The sequence below is a fragment of the Corvus brachyrhynchos genome, unplaced genomic scaffold, assembly GCF_000691975.1.
Source record: "Corvus brachyrhynchos isolate BGI_N302 unplaced genomic scaffold, ASM69197v1 scaffold5, whole genome shotgun sequence".
NCBI classification, from domain to species: Eukaryota; Metazoa; Chordata; class Aves; order Passeriformes; family Corvidae; genus Corvus; species Corvus brachyrhynchos.
This window is the reverse complement of record NW_008238321.1, coordinates 7,941,538-7,965,640: the sequence shown is the minus strand read 5'-3', so window position 1 is coordinate 7,965,640 and position 24,103 is coordinate 7,941,538. Positions and strand designations below refer to the sequence as shown.

The 24,103-nt window shown below is 42.4% G+C and overlaps 1 protein-coding gene across 1 annotated transcript in view; it reads left to right on the top strand.

The window, feature by feature from the left end:
* The window catches only part of SDK1 (sidekick cell adhesion molecule 1), a 388,322-nt gene that overhangs the window by 291,560 nt on the left and 72,659 nt on the right, over positions 1-24,103 (top strand). Inside the window, 8 exon segments of the mRNA XM_017734101.1 lie at positions 1-60; positions 1,943-2,064; positions 9,355-9,464; positions 11,869-12,019; positions 13,885-14,122; positions 19,885-20,000; positions 20,266-20,455; positions 22,315-22,413. The exon segment at positions 1-60 is cut by the window's left edge and continues 11 nt beyond it. Of these exon segments, the coding sequence (XP_017589590.1) occupies positions 1-60; positions 1,943-2,064; positions 9,355-9,464; positions 11,869-12,019; positions 13,885-14,122; positions 19,885-20,000; positions 20,266-20,455; positions 22,315-22,413 (1,086 nt within the window).

Below are 24,103 nucleotides of genomic sequence, written 5' to 3'. Positions count from 1 at the left end.
TGACAGCCCAGGGCAGCGGCTGGGTCACCTCCTCCACCATCTCCTCTGGAGTGCCCCCAGGTTGGTGAAGCTGCAGGCAACAAAGAAAATGTGCCAGTTCTTCGTGTTCCTGCGGTCCAAAGGTCGCACGTTACTTCAGTTCAGCAGTAATAAAAACGATTTTATTTGTAAAGCACTGGAATTCTTTGCCGCGTAATTTAGATTTAATTTTTGGAACAGAGTGAAATGTTAACGTGAAGATATTTGCGGTTTGAAATTTCCAGGAAGTTGAGGGGGTTTAATACAAATACAAAAGGAATTGTAGGTCTGACAATGGAATGGACAAAGTAATAAAGTGGATACAATACAGAATCTCTTGACATTTACCAAGTGACATCAGAATGAAGCCTGGATCAATTCAAAAAGTGTTGCTTTGGGGGAAGAAATAAAGTTTGGGTGATATTAAAATGAAAAGGATTTTCCATGTGGAAGTAATACAGCTTATGTCAACTATGAGTGTTTCACTTGTACAGTGAATCTAAAATCTTATTTACAAGAATTTGAAGTTGTGGCCTGAAAAAAGATTTGGGGGGAGGCAGTTCGGTCCCACATTGTCCGAGTTGCCATTTGGGCACCTGTATATTTACCCTTTTTACATTTTGTTTTTAAAATTCTACACTCCACCCCACCCAGTATAAAAAGCAAACTAAACAGCCAATTCATACCTCAAAGAATCAGTTGCAGTTAATACAGAGGTTATAGAAGTAGAATTTCCCAAAGTGGAGGAGTTATTGTTCATCACTGAGGGAATTCAGTTTTTCCTTTTCCAGTATATTTGAACTTTTCTGTATGTCCTGAAGTATGTTTGCCCTTCTTTTCCCTAATCATAGATAATTGTGACAAGCTGTAGACTGGATCAATGCCATGATATCTGATGGCAGGATGCCTGCCAGATAACAGCATTATCCCACTTGGGCAGGGTTGGGTTATCGATCGTGGTTCCCACAAATGTGAAGTAAGAACCAAGAAATACTGGGTATTTGTGCATACTTGAAATATATGCCAAAAAACGGCCCATTTTTGGCCTTTTGCAGTTGCACAGAGTGCAGCATTATCATAAAATTACAGAATGGTTTGGATTGGAAGGGACCCGAAAGATAATTTAGTTGCAACTCCCTGCCATGGGCAGGGACACCTTCCACTAGATAATTACTGATTATAGTAGTTATTTCCATTTGTTATAAATGCAGGTAACTACTGGGAATTTATTCTAAACACTCTATATTTAATCTCTTCCCTGGACTTGGTTTGTTGTTAATTCAGATGATACAAAAAATGTAAATGCCAGTATAATCTTGACTGATGGGAGGCAAAGACCTGATTTGGGCTGCAGATTTTTCCTTGTAGGAGGTCACTCTCTTTATTTGCTACAGGAATTGAAAAAAAAAAAAACCTATCTACTTTAATCAGGCATCAGAAATGCCCTGGGAAAACCCAGATATTAGAGGTTAATATAAATACACTACCCAAAACTTCGAGTCTTTTCCTGTTGTAGTTGTATGTTCTCTAAGAAGTAAATAAAAATTGTTGTCATTTAATTCTGGGGAAACAGAAGTGCAGTGGAATGAGGTGACTTGGCAGACCTGGAGCTGGGCAGTGCCTTCCCCCCAGGACCATCAGGGTTTGTTCATTGGGAAGCTTCTCTAAAATAATACCTGTAATTCTGTAGCTGGGGTCTTTCTTTCCTCATTTGATCTGTAAAAATGTGGTGCATGCTCAGAGCAGCAGAAATAGTAATGCTGTGTGTAATACTCTGCCAAAAAGAAAAGAAAAATGACCACAACTGGGGAAAATAAAGCCCTTTTCTCTGTGTTTTTTGTATTGGAAATTGAATGTCAGCTTGTGTTACCGACTCCTAGACAAAGAGTGTTTCTATCTCTCATTTACTTTTCTGCTTCTCCAGAACTTCCAGGTGCTCCAACCAACCTGGTGATTTCCAACATCAGCCCTCGCTCTGCCACACTTCAATTCCGCCCAGGATATGATGGCAAAACCTCCATCTCCAAGTGGATAGTGGAAGGCCAGGTATGTCCCTGACAAAATTATCCTAATGAAGGTTCTGAGGGGATAAAAAGAGTCCTAACCTAATGAATTCCTGTTGGGATTTCAGGTTTCGTTACTTTGGGTCAGAGCTCCTCTGTAAATGGCCTGGGGTAGCTGTCCAGGGGGTCCTGGGAAGGTTGGGATGCAGGGGGGTTTGAGAGGCTCAGTTCAGAGATGTCTGTGTCAGCCAGAGAGAAAAGGGTCAGATGAATGCTGGAACTTCTCTTCAAAAGAACAAGAGAAAAATGTGTTATATAATACATATCTATATATATATATATATGTGTGTGTGTGAGAATGCTTATCCTTAAATAATTCACACAGGTTTCTGTTTATGTTCAGAAGAACACCATGTACACCATAAACAGCACACACAGCAGAGCTTTAGTCCATCTGTCTATTTTTAAAAGGATTTGAAACTTGTGTTTACGTTCTGTGAGGTGTCTTTTCAAAAGTTTGGAATTGTTATCTCAGAGATTCAGAGCATAGGAAGAATTGCATTGAACAGTAAAAATACCATTGTTCTTGAGATTGAGTGTATTTTTCTATCTTGTAATGGAATATACCAAGGTTTTCTATCCAGGCCTCTAGATATGAATAGGATGAATTCTCTTCTTCATCAGCTTTAGACAATATCCCTCTTTCTGCTGTCATTATGCCTTGGAGGAGTTATATATTCCTCATTTGTTCTCCTGACAGATGAGCTTTGCTTCTTCCTTTCCACCCACTGATCTTTATAAATAATATAATCTGTTTTTAAGACCAAATGTTGGACTCCTTAAATCACCCTCACCACATAGACATGTTGATACAATCACTTCACTTGGTAATGATTTTGTTGTGAACAAATTGGTACATTTGGTGCCATTTATATACACATTATGGCATATTACAGAATTAAACACCAAAATCCGATAATATGGTGGCTTAGCACATTCTGAGGAGCATTTTCCTGCTGGAACACTGCATTGATGTTGCTAGGAATTTGTTAATTCAGTGAGTTGCAGAATGCTACTGAAGTGAAGCAAATTTGAATGCTTTAAAACTGCAGTGATAATTACCATGAAGTTCATCTGCATCCTTGAAAAGCCCTGGGTACCAATAGGAGTTTGAACAGTCCTTGGTGTGCAGGGAGGGAAGGGAGGGTCTTTCTCGTTCACAAACCCTCACCAATATCTCTAGCTTTGCTAGAAAAGTCCAGGGGTTCTTGGTTCTGATAGATCCAGGAATTATTTGCTCCTTTTGGGGAAGGAGTATGGCCAAGTCCTTGTGGGATCTGGGCAGTCCTTTTAACCACAGCAACCCTGCAAGTTTCTCCAGCACTACACCTCGCTGCTCAGCTTTAATACAACATGAAATGCTGCTCCTAGTGGATTTCAGGAAAAAATGAAAATTCTTCCTCACCTGATTAATGAAAATCAGTTTAGGTATGCAGAGAAGTTGGTGAGTCCTTAAGGATATAGCAAATCCTGTTTCCAGGATGACAGCTGCGTATGATCCTTTGTTCAGAGCCCCTTCCTACCAGCACTCCTCTCAAACTCTTTCTCTCTGAAAGAGCAGTTTCACAGCTCCTTCAGCCAATCTAAAGCAGAGCTCTCATTGTCCTGCTCCGGTTCCCTCTCCCCATCCCACTTACCAAGACTTTTCCTCCTCCTGCCTTCTGTGTGCACTGACACAGGATCAGACCCAGAGCTGCTGGAACTTTGATCCAGCCAAGAACAAATGAGTTTCAGACAGATCAACTCTGCACAGGCTGTGTGTGATCAGAACATCATAGTAAGGGAGGGGGTGTGAGTATGGCAATGGGAGCAGAGATCAGGGCAGCAGTGCCTCTGTCTCCACTTGGATCCAAGATGCCTTGGACCTGCCCACCTTTCAAAGAGACAAAAGCTTTTGCAAAATTGTTTTTTGCTGCCAGTGACACCTCAGTCTCTATTTCTGACTTTCATGTGGTCTGTTCTCAGCTGGGATTTGTCCATGCTGGGATACAGGCTGCTGTATTTTAGCATGGACAACCAAAATTGTTCCTTAGGACTGTGTTGGATTGAAGGGCAGTGGTTGTACAATACTGAAATGGAGGGAGGGTTTTTGTCCTTCTGGATCTTTCATTCACTGACCCATGTACAGCTTTTAATAGCACTGTTAAGTGTTTCATGCCTTGGCATTAAATTAAAAGCCACTTAAGGGGTGGTTTTGCACACTCTGATTTTAAAGCTGATGGTATTGCCAAGGGACAGGATGACATTTAGCTATAAAACATTAATCTGAAGTTGGGCAATTCATCTGTGTCCCTCCCCCTCTGTAAGGGGCAACACCTTTGTTTTGGGCATCTTTGATATTCTGAGTCTTCTCTTCCATCTCTACTGGGGATTTACCTTTCACTCTCAATGTCTGACTCCTTACAGACAAAATTCAGCTGTTTTGTATTCACAAACACAACCAACCTGCCACCAACGTGTTTTTCTTCTTTGTTCCTCTATTTGGCAGAAAGCTTCCTTGGTGAGGGCAGGTCTAGAAAACGTTCCAAGTGCTCCAGTTTGGCAGAGAGCCATTTTTGAAGTCTGATACTTCATGAACAATTTGGATGAGAAACACAGCTGGGAATTCCAGCTGACGTGAAATTTTGTGCATCTGGCCTTGGTTTCTGCTTTTTGTGCCTGGGTGTAAATTCATGGGAGCCACTGTGGAACTAATTCTCAATTATGTCAATGAACATGAGAGGAGATCAAGTCTTTAAGAACTTAGTGTTGGTAGATACTAAAATATCAAGCGTTAAAAATCCCATTTCTGTGTTTCTAGTGAAGGTACATTCTGTACTTTTGAAGGGAGTTTTTTCAAAATCACTAGATTGTTTCTTTTCCATCTTTTTTATCTAGACTCAGGACTGGAGGGAACTGGATTTCCAAAACAGAGAACTACAAAAATGTACCAATGCTTTTAAAAAATACTTCTAACTTTTTTTTCCCTATTACATAGAGTATAATCTAAAGGGAAGAGACTCAAATGTAATATAAAGATTCCACTGACACTTGTTCAGAGGGACCAGCAGTCCCCCTGCCTTGTGGCATTGACACTCACAGGTAACTTGTTCCTCCACAAAGAATTTCAGTAAATCCTTCCAGCCATCCTGTCCTCTCAGATGCAGATAGAACATAGGTTGCAGACTCTGTATTTTGGCAATTTTCAGCCAAGAATGACAATGAATCCCTGCTGGTGTTCATGTAGTTTCATGTTTGCACTCTGTTGCAATCCAGTTTCTTATTTTTCTTGTGTTGGATTTTTCCTGGGGTTTTGTCAGGAAAAATGTGCATAAATGGATCATAGAATGGTTTGGGTTGGAAGGGACCTTGAGGATCACCCAGTTTCAACCCATCCTGACTGTGCCTTGGTGGGTGCTCAGTCCACACCATTGAGCTTATTACAGAATCTGGGATAACTTCTGCCCAGTCTGGTGTGTTTTTCTGGTGATTAACATTATTTGCAGGCAGCACAAGACCTGCAGAATGGCTGAAATTTCTGAAGAGGTGTCACATTTCCTGGAGCCATGAACGTATGGCTATTATAGAGAGTTTTGCTTAAAGCCTTCCTGCTGTTTTTAGAGACACCTTTGTATGAATGCCATGGTGAGCAGCAGCAGAGTTTCAAAGTGGCAAAACCTTTAAAGTATTATCTCTGTGTTCCCTTCTAAAGCCGTGAGTTGGGAAAGAAGTTGCAACTTTAACCATGAATTTGTGTGGTTTTGTGGGTGAAGTCAGTGACCCAGATAGGATTCATCCATTGCACCAGGTGATTCTCTGGGTGTCGTTTTCACTTCAGAGCTGGTAAATAAAGTGTCTGAAACTCTTGACAGTTTTATGCCCTTGACAATCTCTAAATCAAAAATGGCTGAATCAATGTAAGGATTTAGCAATAAAAAAAATTGCACCTGGGCTGACATCCCCTGAACTGAATTTCTCCCAAAACGATTTCAAATGTGTGAGTTACGGACCTCTAAAAAGAAAACTCTGACACATCTTGAACTATAGTAGGACACAGGGTACCTCTATAACGTACAGAAACATTGTGTTTGCCTTTCCTGCAGTTAGTACTTCATAACTGAAGTTTTGGAGGCATTGCTGCCTTACACAAATGATTTTTTCATTCCAAATTTTAATTTTTGAGGTTGTTTTATTTTTAAGTCAGAATTCTGCAACTTTGCTCATGCAGTGCATTCCATCAGAAAACGTTGAGTCATTTTATAAAATATGTAATGTTTTCCTTTTAAGAAATGGAGAAATTAATGCATGAGGAAGTAAAAGGTTCTGATATCACTATCAATATTGTTTTATACTGTCTCATTCCTGCAGTAATAAAGGAATATGCCCTTTTATTGGATGTATTGCTTTGGGAGCAGCTGAGGGGTGGGAAGGAATATGTGCTAAGCAGTGATGGCTGATGGCTATTGAGCATTCTGTGAAGTGTCTTGGGGGATAGAGGTGTTTTAATTGTGACAGTCCTGGGGTCCCTGGGGGCTGTGGCTCTGTGGCACAGAGAACTGGGAAGGTGCAGAGTGTGTTCCTCGAGTTTTATGCTGATGGTAACAGAAAAGCAGTTGGTGCCTCATCTGCCTCCCAAAACAAAGCACCCACGAGCGTGTGTGATCTGTCAACAAACACCATCCTGCTCTGAAGTGTGCATACACTGTTATCCAAAAAAACAGCTACAAGAAAGAAGCCTTTAACTTCACTTGATGTTCTGCAGAGCAGCTCAGAGTGGGCTCTCTTGCCCCTCAAAGGACTCTTTTATCCCAACCACTGCCCGTGGTTCTTTCTGCCCCGTGGGAATCCCTTTGTACTCCGATTCTTGAAACTGATACATTTCCTCTGATCTGACATCAGAGTGTTTCAGCAAAAATAATTTCCTTTTTCTTCCAGAGCCTGAAACTTGGAATCTGCTGTAGATTTTGGGGAACTTAAAAATATAAAGTCCATCACAGAAGGTTTTCTTCTAAGGCTCACTTCTGAGAATACATACGTACATACATACATATACATATATATATATAAAATAAATAAATAAATGAAACTTCTTTTGAGCAACGTGGACCTAGTACAAGATCCTTAATGTTTCCACCTTTGCAGCCCACCAGAAAATGTCTCACTTGAGTCAATGTCAGCCCTGCTGGGCCATGTGGTCCTTAATGTGTATTAATGACCTGCCTGCTCTGCGCAACAATTGCAACCTGTGGGCCTACTTTTTTTTTTCCTCATTATTTTGTTAGGCAAGAAATATTTTAAAAAGCTCTTACTGCTCTTAGAATACAAAAAGACAACTTAGCCACCACTGGAGATTATTTGCAGCCTCCAGAGCACTGTGGATTGTTGCTATACAATTGCTGCAGCACTTGGAGGTGATGCTGTTAAGTGCAAGATTTGCAAAAATAAGCATTTACTATAGACTTCCCACAGTATTAATAGAAAACTCATTTAATAAAAAGTGTTCTCTGTCTCCTAGACTGAAATCAACCATCTCATCCTTTCTTTGTTTGTGTAGGGCTTTTTTCTCCTTTAAATGTCTTCATCAACTCTTTGTTCTCCAGGTTCACTTTAGGGATGTTCTGTTTTACCCTGCAGACCTGCATCAACTTGTTTCCCTTCAGCTTCCATATCCACGGGCTTCACTACAATTTGTGGAGCTTGGTTAGGACTGGGAATTTTAAAAAGTCCACAACCTTCACTACCATCTATTTTATATGTTGTTTAGTGTGTGGCAGTGACCTTGATCCCCAACAAGTCTGAAATGCCCATCCAGACCTGTTCAGCCACATCCTCCAAGGAATCAGTGCTCTGCTGGGAAGATCAGAGAGGATTCTTTCCACAGTGCAATGCAGAACTTATTGCTCTGGCCTAATTTTCTTTGTGTCGTTTCCTCATGCACAAATATAAATATGCAGCACATCAAGTCCTGGGTGAGCAAAGAACTAAAACATCTATAAATAAATCAGGCTGCTTCTCCTGAAGGGGGGAAGAAAAAAAGAAGAGTGAATGAAACCTAATTTTCTATTTGAAGTACTTGGGGTATGCAAGATAGTTTGGGCTGTGGTGCCTATCGAGTGTTTGACAGCGTCTGTGGCCGTAACTTGTACACAGAACTTGCAAGGGATCTGTTTAAAAAAGATTAAAGGAAATAGCTCTTTACACAGTGGGTTGTGAGCTTCTGGAATGTGTTGCCACAGCAGCCTGTGGGAATAGATAGTGTCAGTAGGTTAAGAAGGGATAAGGTGTCTTTGTGGATAAGTCTGACTAGACACTGAAGGGAAGAGCTGCCCAGATACCCTGTGCCATCCTTCAGCCCCTGACTGTGGATACCAGGGCGAGGGAACTGGGCTACACTCACCCTTTGTGGCAGGGTTGGAACACCAGAGGAACATGCTCAGTGCTAGGGAATTATTCCAGGGGCCTTGCCTGAGCTCCCCTGGGTTTCAGCACATCCAAAGTGAAGTCTGGCCGTCCACCCCTTCTCTTCTCCCCTTCTCCACACTCCTCCCATGGCTCTCAGGCACAGCCGTGCCCACGGACGCTGCATCTTCCACGTCAGGCTCTGGCCTTTCTCTCATTCCCTGTTGGCTTCCTTTTAAGTCCTGATTCATCTTCATTTAATCTCCAGAAAGCTGCATGGAAAGCAATGCTCAATTCTCATCAGTGTTTAGTCCCTTCTAGCACTGCTGTGGCTGAGGGCCCATGTTGGGTAACATGTTGTGATTAATTAATACAAAGGATTGCTCATGGAAAAGTCTGGTCTGAGTGCAGAGCAGCAGATGAGGTTAAAACACTTTTGTTCTTTGACTTTGTTCTTGTTTCTCTGTCTTCATTTCCATGGCACTTTGCCTCCATTGAGACTTACTTAGTATGCATCAGTTCCTGCGAGTTATTATCAAGGCTATTTTTCATTCTCTTATATTACTACTTGATACTTTTGTATTGTGGCAGGAAGATTGAACAGGGTATTATCACTCTCATGGTGTTTTTTCTGGAGTGGATCTTATCACAGGATCGGGTGAAGTCCCATCAGGTACAAGGAGACTTGGCTAACTTGGCTGGGTTTTCCCTTTTACAAATAACTAGTCGTATAAAAATTAGTATTAACTGGAAAATGTTTAAAAGCGCTTGTGCTTCCATTGCTGTGATGCCACAATGACACTCATCATAAAAGAGGTTACATATATTTATTTATATGTATATTTACATAATTTATAATCTACTTTGTATTCCTTCTTACCTTCCCCTTGTACAGGTTGGTGTGCTGGGTGATGAAGAAGAATGGGTGACTCTTCATGAGGTGGAGAATGAACCTGATGCTCAGATGCTGGAGGTACCAAACCTCACTCCGTACACTCATTACAGGTAAGAACAGCAGGTAATCAGCTGCAACACGGGGAAAAAAAATGAGTAAATAGCAGCATGGAACAGCTTTCCTAATCAGAGACATCTGGCCAGGTTTTATAATCTGAACTAAAGGGGAAAGTTTTGCTGTTTTTATAGGTTATACTTAAAATTACTAATCTGATATTGTTAATTGTAATTTACATACAATCCAGTTGATAACATTTAGAAGGAAATTCAAGTGCCCAGTGAGATGCTTTTACAAGTAACTGCTATCCAGTGATTTCCCTCCCTGAAGGGAGCACCAGTGGAACATCAGCCAGTGACAAATCAATTGTAGCTAAACTGGTGCAAACCTGTAATTACATATTTGCATCAGTTTAAACATCACTTTATTGATTTAACTTAATTTGGTAACATCAGTTAGATGAAACCTTTGTTTATAAGAATTTACTAAGTTAAGCTTAATAGATAAAAGCAATGCCTAAACTGATTGAGGTGACTCTGCATTGTGGGTGCACCCCAGTTAAACAAGATTGATTTTTAAATCAATCCAATCCAAGCAATGCCGTGCTATAGACAAGACTGGAGAATGTGAGGTACTCAGCCCTAATGAAAAATACTTTCATGATCCAGCTTGCTAATGTAGAGGCTGGTGAAAAGGAGATCCAGTGGCAAGTGTTAAATCAGCCCTCTAGAAACTTATCCATTTTGTGCTGGCTGAAGGGGCTGTTAACTAACCCATGTGCTGTTGTAAGCCAGGAGTAGGTGCAACCAAGGAGAGCTCACGTAATTTACAATTGACTTAGTGCTGGCACGTTAATTTTCTCCCTTGGTCACAAATGTAGGAACATACCGAATTTCTCACTAACTCTCCACCCAAGTGTTTTAAACCTCATCTTCCAGAGCTAAACGTTTTACTAAAAGGTCTTTGAAAATTTTTGGTTGGAGATTTCTGGTGCAGAGGTTTAGGGAAATTATCTTCAGGTTAAGAGGATTTTGCTCTCCTCATAAAAGGGGGATCCTTAAAGGCAGGAGTGGGCAGGAAAGTGCAGGTTGTACCACAGTTCAAGGTTCACTGTCCATGAAGAATAAGGAAAACTTGCACACCCAGACAGGCCCATGGAGAAACATCTTTGGCATAGCAAGTAATGAATATGAGAAACTTGGGGGATTGTTTTTTGCCGGTTGTCAAACTTTTTGGTTTATTTTATTCTTGCAGCTCATTTCTCTCTTGTATTTATTAAATTCTGGAGTGATCCCAGTTATGTTGAGATCTTTCACACATCTGGTTCCCCTTTGATTTTTTTTCATTTTAAGGCAGCTCCTCGAACTTTGCCTACGTTTTTCTCTCCTGTACACACTTTTAGGAGTTTTTTTGGTTTTGCTTCAGTGTTGAGCAATTTTATGCAAATTTTTGAAACCTAGAAAGCTGTTGCCAAATGGATTTGTTGTCCCCTGATCAGCTTCAGTCTTTGCTCACTGATGAAATGCACCATGAGAGCTGATTATGAGAGCAGATCTTTACAGGCCGTTCTTCTTTCCTATATTTTGGGCCAGTGTTTGAGAGTGAAATCAGGACAGTATTTGTTTAAGGTGTTTCCTTCAGGGCACTTTGGAGGGAGATCAGAGCAGGTAAATAAACACTGCTATGTTGACTGGCTCATCCTTTTCCCAGGCTCAGTCATTAGGTCCAAAAATTAAGTGTTTAATATGAGCAGGTCACGTATTTATGTGCAAGTGCTGGGTGCTTCCAATTGCTTGTGATGGCTGAGAGAGTCTGAAATGTACAGCACATCTTAATTATGTGGTTCTTCTTGTAAAAAAAGATGTCCCTAAATCTTCTGTGACCCAATAAGGATTTCTATTGTAGAAGAGATGGTTTCAAGCAGACAGGGTATTTTTTAAAGATGCATACCCATATTAAATAACTTAATCATTCTTGTGCAGGAAGGCTGAAAATGCAGCACACGGATAAATCAGCCTCTTTCAACGAGTAATTGAGGGGAAATGTTATCACCAGTATATTTTTTATATTGACAGGGAATGAGACTATCCCAAGTTTGATATTTTAATACCTTTCTGAATGTATTGTATAAGCATCACCGGAGAAAATCACTTACTGCCAGCATAAGCTCATCAGGCTTGGTATAATTAACATAAATTTCTCACACAAATACCTAAGTTTCTAATAGACCCTAAGCTAATCTCATTTTCATTTTTTAAATACCTGAGAGGATCTGAAAGCAGTTACCATCAAGCATTCAGCAGCGAATACAAAGGGGACCTGTGTGCAGCGACCTTCGCGGAACGTTTAGAAAGCCCCTAATTTGTATTTTTCCACCCCTCCTCCCTCCCTGGAGAAGCGAGGGAGCGTTCCGAGCCCTGACAGCGGCACTCGCTGCCTCTTTCCCCCCTGCTCCAGGTTCCGGATGCGGCAGGTGAACGTGGGGGGCCCCAGCCCACTGACCCAACCCTCGCGGGTCATCCAGACCCTGCAGGCCCCGCCGGACGTGGCCCCCGGCAGCGTGACCGTGCGCACGGCCAGCGAGACCAGCCTGTGGCTGCGATGGGTGGTGAGCAGCTCGATGGATGTGGGGATGGAGGGGAGCTGGGGATGGGGATGGGGCTGCACCCCAAGGGCCAGGCCAGCCCTCCCAAAGTGCCTCGTCCTCCTCGCGCTCAGCGCCAAGGAGTAACAGCCAAATTGTTTCCTTTTCCAGAGTAGTTGGAAATCTGAGCCTTGCCTTAAGTGCCTTATTAATCAAATAAATTGCCTACTGCCACTTCATCAGGGGAATGTGCCTGTGTGTAAAAGCTTGGCTTTGAGGAGCTCCAGGATCACAGTCTGGGTCAACATGTGGGGCAGGAAAGGAGCGCTCGAGCCAATTTGCTGCTTTCTGGGGCTCAGTTGTTTGCTTGGTATAAAAAGGTCCCCAGAAGGTGCATCCTGGCCATGGGCAGCACCGTGTGGTTCTCAGAGCAGTGGTGCAGCAGCAGCAAGGCTGGGACTCCTGTGGGAAAATTGCATTTAGCTGAAATGGTGTGGAATTATGCACTAAAATGCAGAGATAAATGATTAATTGTGAAGATGCGTCAATTGCTGACATCACTGTGCCCCTTCGCCTGTCTCAGTTACCTGCAGAGTTGCCACGTTGGGATTTACTTGGCAATTAACCTGCTCCAGAATGGTTTTTCTTCACCCCTGTTAGGCAGAATTTTCCACTGGGGTTACTGTGGTATGAAGTTGATGAAGCACAGGTTTGCTTTTGCCCAAATGTTAGCTTTTCCATGCATAAACTCATTATGGCTGGAAGTCAAAATCAGGCTGGCAACAAGAGAGTGTTTCTCCTGTTGGAAAGGAATAATTCCAGTTTCTCAACAGGACACTGCATTTAGTTCTGAGCCTTGCCAGACTAAAACATGAAGCTTGAAGGTATCACCTCACTACCCACAGAAGAGCTGTTGCAGTTCCTTTGATGGGCCCCACAGAACTCTCTCATGGCTTTTCTGTGGGAATATCATGCCCACATTGGTACTGGCTCCAGACCTACATATCTTCCATCAAAATTAACTCCAGGTTGTTTTAAGAGCCTTTAAAACATTAAGATTGTGGTGCCTAGAAGCCTGTTCTTCCTGAGTCAAACTGTGCAGGGTTCAGGAGGAGCAACAGCCACCGCTAAAAATGACCTGATAAACGCTTTTCATGCTTAATAACATCAATATTTGAAAGTGTTTAATCTCTTTTATTTCAAGACCTGCAGGTGAATCTGTTTTCCCCTGAGAGCTGGGAATTCCTCCCTTCCTACAGAATGAGGGTCACGTTTCTAGCCCTGAATGCCTGCGGGGTAGAGTTTTCTAAGCTGTGAAATGTTAATGTGTATCCAGCTTTCCCAGTGAATCAGAACCGAATCTCAGCCATCCGTGGCATCATGTAGTTAGTTTTACAGCAGAAAAACTCCAAACTTCGTGAAGTAGGCTAATTATTTCATATTTTAATCTCTGAAATTGCTTGGGGAGTTAGAATACTAGAATAAATCTCTGCTGATAAATGAGTAGGCAGAGAGTCTCAAAAAAAAAGTTAAAAATGTACGATAAATGAATTTGTCACATACTTCAGCAATTTATCATTCATTTCCATAATTAATCACAAAGCTCTGAAATACATTGTATTCATATCATCTTCGTTGATACACCCACAGCAAATGGTTTGGTTTTGTGAGCAAACCTACTTAGTTCAAAATTAAGGTAAAAATCAAAAGAAAATTCCAAGCAGCGCAGAAGTGTAGAGATCATGAAGCACAAACCAGAACATCAACCTCTTGATCTTTTTTGCCTTCCTGTGGCCTTACGTGGGTTCAGGCAGCCGTGGGACGTGGCGTGGAAAGCCCCGGCCGTGTGTTCTGACGGGAATGTTGTGTTTTCTTGTGTCATCCGCCAGCCCCTCCCCGACACGCAGTACAACGGGAACCCCGAGTCGGTGGGGTACAGGATCAGGGTGTGGCGCGTGGACCTGCCCGCCCCGGCCCTGCTGAAGGTCATCGCTGACCGCCTGGCACGGGAGTGCACGGTGGAGGAGCTGCAGGAGTGGACGGAGTACGAGCTGCAGATCCAGGCCTTCAACGCCATCGGGGCAGGGCCCTGGAGTGAGGCCGTGAGAGGCCGGACACGGGAGTCGGGTGAGTCCAAGCACCACATCTACTGGCACAGAAAACCCAAGAAATTCACCATGTTCTGCCCTTTTGTTCAGGTTTTAATTTTTTGGTGGGTTGTTGTTTTTTTTTTTGCTGAGCCATTAAATCTGACGTGAAATTTAAAAAAAAACAGCCTCAAGATGCACTGAGGGCAAAAAGACATTTGAAGGGTTATTTCTTTTTTTATTCCTACCCTGCTTTCATGCACACACCTGCAGGTTTTTTATTTAAAGGAAACAAAACAACCTCTCCCCATTTCTGCCCCAGTGTGGACAAGGAGAAGCTTGTATAGAGACTTTTCTGGGTGAAGTGCTCTGTCACACCTCCTCTTCCTCCCCAGTACCCCATGGCCCCTAGTCCTCCCCTTTTCCCTGTCTGCTTCTAGGCTGAGGCAGATTTTCTCACAGCTGTGGTTACCTGAGATTTCATTTCAAGCACCAAATAATTCTAAAAGGGCACAAGTCACCTTAGAGAGCTGATTACACAGAGAGAAATAAAATAATTACCTGAGCTTCTGATGGCACGTTTTCAAACCTGCCTTCCAAAATTGTGTGTACAAGGCTGTGTAGACATAACCTGCTCGGAGACCTAGAGCAGCAGGGCTGTATTGTTGAGCTGAATTGTCCAGGCAAGCAAAGACTTCAAATATCAGAAGGGAACCGTCACTCTCAGGCAACAGTAAATTACTGTTAGCTCAGGAGAACAGTGAAGGCACGTGTAGAAAAGCTGCTCTCTAGCTGTTGACTTCCCCAAAACTTATTTCCAGACCTACCCTGCCTGCACCTGGGAAATGAAGAGTTATGTTGCAAGTTGGTAACAAAGTGAGTGACATTTGTAGTTTAAAAGTTTAATAATAAATCTCTTTGTGACCTTTATTTACGCAAGGTTCAACACTGGGTTTTTTTCCTATTATTTTTTTCCAATTTTTCTTTGTTAAAGAAGTTGTGGGATTTAATCCTGTGCATGTCTGTGCCCTGTGTACCATGCAGCGTTCCTTGGTGGGAAGCAAGACCAGGCACAGCAGGGTCTGGTCTGCTGGTTCAGATAACTCTGCTTTGAACTAGCCAGGGAGAAGGCTAAACAAAGTCATCCCTCTCCATTAAAGTGTTGCTCTTTGGGAAGGAGTAATTGCAAAGCGATTGCCAGAGGTATTTTAGAGAAGGCTTGTGCTGGAGTTAGAGATAGCATGACCCAGACAAAGCCGTTCTGTATCGGAATAAAAAGATACCGTATCCTCTTTGCTGCTCTTCAAACACTTCTTTTGAAATGTAGTAAACACTGAGATTAAGTCATTTCATAAAACCTTAGGATTACGGTGCTCTTGCTCAGCACTGAAAGATCAGAGGTTATGCGTGGATCTGGCATTTTCTCTGGCAGTATTAAGAGAAGGTTGACTTGAAACTGATTGTGGGAGGCACACAGAACCCAGGATCAAAATAACACAAAGCTGTGATCTAGGCTGTAAGGACTCATTTGGTTTTTTCCACGTGTTTTCTTTGATACTGACATCTGATTTCTTGCATAGAGCAAGTCAGGGCTCAGACTTTTGGCTGTTTCTTCTTAGATTTAGAATATACAAGATGTGCTGGCTTAGCAGCAAACTGTATGCATGAAAGCACTTCAGGGAATCTGGAATTAACCTGTATGCACAGTAAAATGGGGTTAAAATGCAAATAAAATATATTTAAAACTGGAGAGAAAGGTTAAAGCACTTCCAGGTCAGTTTTCAGAACTATTAGAAAAATTCTGGTTATCGCTTATGTTTTCAAAGCACTTCAAAAGCAGGTGTCCTAAATACTTTCTTCTGTTTTTTAGATACAGAGTTTTAGGGAAGTTGGTTTTGCTGGTGCTGGGGGTTGTAAATGTCCCTCACAGCTGGCCAGTGGTGCCTTGGCCAGGATCATGGGGTGCTTCATTGGCACAACTCCTGGTTCTATGTTTTACACCGTCCAAGGGGATAAGGAGTAGAGCCCAGGCACTAAACCAGGTCATGGTATCTGATGGCAGTGCAGCCACTGAAGCCCAAAATCTTTATTGAAAATAAAGCTCTGTTTGAGCATTTGTTTGTTTTTGGTTGTGCAATCACAGCACTGATAGCTGAGCACAAATGCCAACAACAATAGTGGGGCATGTCTTTACAAGTACTCACAGGTTTCTGAAGCTCTTGAATATAAAACAAATTGAAACCAAAGAAATTACAAGAGAATAAATAATGCTGTAGGTTTTGGTAACACAGGCTTGAAAAACAGTTGGGAAATTCTATAATGAAAATCTGGGATAGGGTTGCAAGCAGCTGAAGGTGAAGGGAGATGAATTAGGATTTTTAAACAGGACAGGTTCTATCAATCCAAAATGTTTTCGTAATGTTAGAAATTAAATAGCTCATTAAATTTTACAGTGTAAAATAACTGCAGAGTAACAAGCTCAGTTTCCACTCAATAAATTGACGACGACAGTAGGTCCAATATAGAGAAAGCGAGAAAATGCAGAGACATTTGATGCATTAGAACAACCTTGGCAGGGCTGCTTCCTCTTAGACACAGACCCTCTTGCTTTCAAAAAAATTCATCTCAGATACACCTAACCCAGTGCCTTAATGGATTTTGTGCTCTTAATATTCAGCTACATGAATGTGTGCACTTGTCTTACAGGATGAGCTACTGTAGGAGCATGGTCACACATCCATGGCAAGGATCAATCTCCCAATGCTTCGGAGGCTGACCTTCACAGAGCAGTTACTGTGCTGTGATGAAGCATCTCTTGATAATTTGAATGTGGTCCAGTGTCACTGGGGGAATCTGTCAGTTTGTACAAGCTGACAATTTGGCCTGCAGTACCTAATTTTATAGGCAAAGTGGATGTGTGCTGCAGCTATGCTACTTTGCCGTGAACCTTGCTGGAAATTTGCACTTCTTAGCCGATGTCAGATGTACAATGTGCCACTTTAATTTTTGCTTTCAAAAAGAGTGAGGGATGTGCAGCTAAAATGAGCTGCAAAAATGCAGAGAACCGCTGCATCCCACTCTCTAGCTTTCCTAGAAAGCCAGAATACAGACTAGGTTATTAAAAGCTCCTTTTGGCCCAGTTAGAGACATAAAACAACATAATTTGCTGTATATCAGATGTGGCTGTGTCAGATGTAGAAAAAGGATGCATGATTTTAGATGCCAACGTGGATAACCTTAAAAACTTGAGCTGTTATTGAAGTTCCAGTGCAAAGTGCCAGTAACTCTGATTCCCTACGTTTGATCTTCTGAAGTGCTCCGTGCTGGCAGTTTGCTGGATCAGCTCATCGTTTAGTTTCCGTGTTTCCGGTGCGTTTTGTTCAAGCTCTGGGATTTTTTTGGACACCGTTGCTTGGCTTCTGTGCTGTTCTTGCAGGTTACTAATGAGAACTGAGCTTTTTGGAGCTTATAACAAAGTCTTCAGTGCAACTGTTTAAGGAAAACAGCATTAGAGAAGGGAGCTTGCAGAGGAAAGAGGGATTATGTGACTCACTCACTAATTAGTCTCAGCAAACTATAATTTCTTTGAATCAGAGCTTCCTGAGAGAGGAGATGGGTCAGAGAAATGAAGGTTACCTTTCAATTCATTCTTAAAGGGTCAATCAGAGTCTGTTACTTGATAAAAGACTGGCAACAATAAGATCCGTGAAATCACTTGCAGGTCCTGAATTCATATTAGAATAGAATTCTTGACACTGAGGTGAGAACCGAAGATTTAAAGCTCACTCAGTGAACACAAGGATTTTTGCCATTCAGGCATTTGACTTAGATTCCTTTCCAGGGAGAGGGGGCATTCAGCTTGTCTGTCACTGGGAATTGAGAGGGGTCTGAGCTAATGAACCTTTAGACAGAGAATTCTCTCCCTTGTCAGCTGTCCAGTGCCCCCACCAGCAGTGTGACCATCCACACCTCAAAGCCAGGATGCCCTTGGGGCCAGCCTGGGCACAGCCTTCACCTTCCGTGAATTCAGGAGAGCTCATGGCTGCTGATCAAAGAGGAAAATAAATACTTGTAAAATAAAGTAACTTTTTCTCTCTTGAAAGGCCCCAAACCAGATAAAATAGAAATAAATGTGGCTGGAAAGGGCTTCTTTCCTCTACACATCCGGGTTTCTTGTGACCCACCTCCACACTTTTCTCTCTTCAGGAGTGATTCATGTGGGAGTAGCTCTTTGTGAAGATCTACAGATAAAGTTATGGCAGCTATCCAAAGACATTCATGGCTCCTGGCAATCTATTTTCCTTTAACATAATTATATCCTTGTGGGGGATAAATCTGGGAGAAGATTTAAAAAAAAAAAAAAAAAACTAAGGCACTTCAATGTTGGAGGGGAAAAAAAATTGGATTTTAGTCTGCTGTGGTGTCGTGTGCTGGTGCTCTGCTTCTCATGCCCCAGATAATTGGTATCGGAAATTGTTTCAGAAATTACTATCTCTGCTGTTAACCTTGAGTGCACAGGGGTGGGGGTGCCACCTTTTTGGGGTGGGTTTTTTCAATTTTTATTAATTCTGGTGTCATACTCATTATCTCGTTCATGTTGCTAGGAGCTTCAGGAGCTTGCCTCCAAAACAGCAGATCTTTTTTTTCACTCGGACAGCCAGGAAAGCATTCCTTTGGCAGAGATTTGGGCTGCTTTTTGTGATATATTCAGGCCCTAATCAAGTTTTACTGTCCCTAAGTGCTTGTGTAACATAACTTGGTGAATGTTCTCTTGAGGTCTGACAGGTGTATCAGGCTTTAGAAAAGATTGTACCCTTCAGATGTTGGAAATGCCACAGGGAAAAAAGGCAAAAGGGCAGCATAAAAAGTGAACTCTTAAAAATAGCCTCGCATCCTGCTTGCATAACATGACATGCCATTAAGCTTGCCTACAAAAGGCTGCAGTTGTGTGGTTCTGCAGCACTTCCAGTTTTAATGGCATGGGAAAATGCAAGTTTGCTCTTCTCTGGAGTCGGAGAAAATTACAGTGTTCCTGTGCCATCAGTTCTAACGATGCTTCCAGTTTCATAAAAGCCAATTTTGCAACATAAATGAAATGGGCATCTCTCATTGACACCATATCAATCCCTGAAAATACACCTCGTGTTAATGCATCCATCTCTAATTGATGTATTGCAAATGTTGAGCGCTATCACATCATCAAAAGGCTGCAGAGGTTAAAGAACTTCTTATTGAAGTGGGAGTGCAATCCAGGGGGGCAAATTATTGCTAGCTCTAGACAAGATGCTGTAATTTCCTTTCAGATAATATAGGAAGCCACAGGGGCATAAAACTTCTTGTTAGAACAGATCGTGCTATAAGATAAACTCATATTCAGAGAGATTTCCAGCTTTTTGGCATAGGGAATAAAAAGTATGGGAAAGAAATACTGGGAGATAGGCTTCTGGAGAAGTCCAGGAATGTTCTAATTACTGCAAATATGTAGAACTTGAAATTTATTCATAGCTGTCAATATTTACTGTCTGTCTGTAGACACTGATAAGTATTAAATGTTTAGCTCTTTACAAACATTGTCATTTCTGAGATGAACTGGCAAGAAATTGTGAGGCAGGCTGAAATATAAAGATGATGAAGAATGAATACAAGATGAGAAGGGATTGTCTAAAATGTATTCCAGCCCTTTTGGGTTTGAATACTCTTCTATGGGATCCTGGAAGAATCCCAGGCAGGTAGGGAGATGGAGCAAAATGATCTGATATGTCTGACCTATTTCTGCTCTTTGGTAATGCTGTGTGGTTCCAGTTCCCTCTGCTCCTCCTGAGAATGTCTCTGCTGAAGCCGTGAGCTCAACCCAGATCCTGCTGACCTGGGCAGCAGTTCCTGAGTCTGAGCAGAATGGTCTCATCCTGGGCTACAAGGTATGCAACGGGAGTTTCATACTCATTTGATTTTTAGTGCATTACCAGGATATGATTTTGTATTGTTACATATTATTCACCTGCTGGATTTTGTTATTATTCCTAAGTCAGCTGGAGAAGACACAGGAAGTGTGCTGGCTTTGGAAGGGGGTGTTGGGTGAATATAATCTCATTTTATATGGAGTGACAAGGAGGAATCTCCCTCTCTTCAATCCTTGTGCACCAATCTCTTTCCTTCTGTGTCTCATCTACATTTATCCTGCAGATCCTTTACAAAGCAAAGGATTTGGACTCTGAACCCAAGAGCCAGACAGTGAGGGGGAACCACACCCAGTCCGTGCTGCTCTCTGGCCTGAGGAAATTCATCCTCTACGAGCTCCAGGTGCTGGCATTCACCCGCATTGGGGATGGGGTCCCCAGCTCCCCAGCAGTGACAGAGAGAACCAAGGATGATGGTGAGTTTAAAGGTCATCAAAATAACCATCTTATTTGATCCAGACTTTTAGTGCACTTTATTTTAGTGGTGCAAGTGTAGGCAACAAATATTTGGATTTTGGGGGGATTTTTTTTTCACCTTTGAACCCAAAGGACATTGGTTGTCCCTGGTATAACTCAGCAGTATCCCAGTCGTTGGTTGAGGATCTGGCAAAAGCACAGAACCAGTGTCCCCTATTTCCTCCTTCCCTGCAGCTAAAGAGGAAAAAAACTTCTAATATTGAACTCTGAAGTTTGGTGGAGATAATTTCTATTGAAGACAATTTTAGAGCCCAATTATGAATTCCTATTGAAGTTCAATCATGCTAAAAAAAAAAAAAGTGCTGCAATTGAAAGCAATAAACAAATCTGGGTCTGATTGGACTGATGGAAAGAGATGGAATTTGCAACTCCAGTAATCCACTCTCCTTTTTTTTTACCCCCAAAAGAATAAGACATTGACCTTGACAATGATCCCACCAGCTTCCTTTTGCAGCTGCCTCCAGCACTTTCCAGGGGGTTCCCAGTGCAGTTGGATGTGCTGAAGGAACCCAACCAAGCACTCCCTGAGCACACTGGTGTGGTGGAAGCATTTTTTTTTTTGGAATTCTGCAGAAATTTGGTTCCATTCTTGAAATATTTTTTGGCTTTGCAGATGCTAAAACTGCTTTTACTTTCATTACCTTTTCAGGAATAAGTAGGTTGAGATCAATGTGAGAGGCTTCTGTTTAAGTCTCCCTCTTTCTCATCAAAATCTTTTCAAAATAATAATGAAGTAAACATTGGTTTACACAAGCAAATTCATTAACGTAATTTGGTTTGCCTGAAAACACATTCACACTTCTGGCTTAACACAACATTTTCCATGCAGTGCAGGGAAGAAAGGAGTGGGAGCATGTGGGGTCAGGAACAGGGACAACAACTCCCTGACATTTTCTTAGCCTTTTTCTCAGCATACTCCCTGTATGGGGACCTGGCTTTTCTTTGAAAGGAAAAATAAGGAAAATTACTGTTAGCAGAACTCTGCAGGGAGAGAAAAAGCACTCAGTGAAATGTACATATCAGGCTGTAATGAGAAATACTTAAAACTGTTTGTTTTGGATAACCCCATTATAGCAGTTCCCTCCTTAAGTGCATGTTGGCAAATGAAACAAATTGTTCTTCCATCTCCATACCCCTGGCATAAATATGTTGTGTCTCCTCTGGGCTCAACTTAATTAAAAGTATCACCAGGAGTAATGCAGGTGGAATTTGTGCTGAAGGGGAAAATTCATGGATGGTAATGCATGAATTAGCATCTCCTCACCTCGTGAACCTGGGCTGGTCAGTGCTGTCTGTGTTAATGCGCCTCTCACCTACCTCGGGTTCTCCTGCTCACACCTCAGTGTTTAAGATGCAGATGTAAAGTCAGGAAGCAGTTCAAAGCTGGTGCTGATGACACAGAGAGGGGATATTATCAAATTCCAACAGGTATGAAGTGGATTAAGCTATATTATTCTCTGTAAAGGCAGCCTGGTGTCTTGCTTCGTAATGTGTTCTCAGCTACACCAGTGGTGATGCTTCAGCGAGAAAAATCCTACAGAGCTCAGAGCTCCTGGTGCAGTCAAAAACCACTGTAGGATGCTCTGGTCTGTGCTGTGTTTGGTGTCTGAGGGTGTTGGAGGCCTTTATCCGTGGACAGATTCCTCAGAATAAATGTATATTATGCACACGCACAGGCGCATCCAGTCATTATTGGAGAGCTACATCTTGGGCTGTAATTCTGTACAGGGTGAGCTGAGCGCTTGTGATCCCCCTGCTGTGCAGCCCTTGCTGCCATGATCTCTGTGTTCCCTTGCAGCCCCCGGGCCCCCCGTGAGGCTGGTGTTCCCCGAGGTGAGGCTGACGTCCGTGCGGATCGTTTGGCAGCCACCGGAGGAGCCCAATGGAATTATTCTGGGTAAGATGGAGCAGCAAACCCTGGGCTGGGAGTGGATGGATGGAGACCAAAGCAAGCTACGGCTGTTGGGTTTTCCTGTGCCTTGCACATAAAGCTGAAGAAAAGAAAATGTGCTGCTGTCAGCTGAGGGGCTGTGGTGAGGGGACAAGTCTGCATGGCTCAGTGGTGTGGGTTCTCCTGAGCCAGAATTAGGTGTCACTCAAGGCACTGTGACTGAATGTCATCTCTCTTCCCATCTGCATTTGGTAACCTGTTTTGACTGACTGTTGGGAAAACTGCCTGGAGACCTGGGTTTTTCCCACCTTTGCCAGACATGCCCAAAGTTTCAGTTTCACGTGTGCTTCTGTTTAATTGCTTCCTTTGGATAATATGTCTGACAAGTCATAAGGAGTTAAATCCTGTTTGACCTTTCATCAAGTGAAAGAGAAGCAGCAAGACACAACAGGAATTTGTAGAAAACCTTCCCGTTCTCATAACTCTTGGGCTGCCTTTGCAATATGTGCACCAGCCACTATTGTACTTAAAACATGAAGACTTTCACAATATAAGAATCCATTCCTGCCTCTAAAATTAACGTAGCTTGTAGTTACTAAGCAATTTTGTGCTCTCTGCTGATGCTGAACACATTTCACAGTAGTTCTGGCTGGTGAGTAAAGATTTGTGTCTCAATTCTGAGAACAGAAGCAAAAGCTTTTGTTTTTGTCTAGTACTCAGCCTGCCAGGCCTTTCTGCTTCTAATTTCACTGCCATCATTCATGCTCACGTGTACGCTTTTACCAATATTTCCTAAAGCCTTCCTTGCTGGCTGGAGGGTGCCTGCTTCAAGTGCTCCTGCAGAGGTGGTGTTGCTTTAAATACAGACCTAGTCCAGCATTAAACTTAAATCTTAAGTCAAGAACTCCAAGTGTTTGCTCAGGTGTGTAGTTTACCAAAGTGATCCTGGCATCTGAAGACACAGGAAAATCATCAAATGGCATCCAAAGGCAGACGCTGCAGGATTTTCTGAGCACGAGGAGGAGTCTGTGTGAAGCTTGGCAGTGGTGAGCTGCCAGAGATGGATCCACGCAGGGTTTCTCTGCAGCTCAAGGAAGCTTGGCTTCCAGGTTGTCTTGTGGGTTTGATTTGTTGCTTTTTTTAAGAAACTGTGTGTCCTAGAACTTGCTCTCAGCAGAGATTGAGATCTGAGTCGCAGGATGTGGTTAAGGAGAGAAAAAAATCATTTGATAGGAATGATGAGAAAGCACAAAAGACATTTTGTTCCCCCAACTGTGTTCCAACTTCTCACATTGCTGCACTTTGTCGGCCTCATTTGCAGGAGTTGCTGCAAGCTCAGTGGAGTAGGAACTTTCCTTTATTTTGTCTTTGCAGAGTGCTTTGTGCAGTGCATCCCCTCCTCATCGGGTTCTTGCTCATTGCCATTATGGTGATGATAAAATCATACAAAGGCAGGGTTGGAAGGAAATTTTTTTTAAGAGTGAATCTTTGGCATGTTTATCATGTACACTGTTGTTTCCAGTGTCTCTCACAGCCCATGCCCAGTAAGACATCCCAGTATACATCATACAGTCCTTGACTACACTGATGGTGTAGCTAACTTGGTTTATGTCCCACTGTTCATTCCTGCCCTTTCCCACAGCACACTTCCAGGTCAGCCAGTCCTCCTTTTACAAGTACGTTAAGCTTTTTCTCT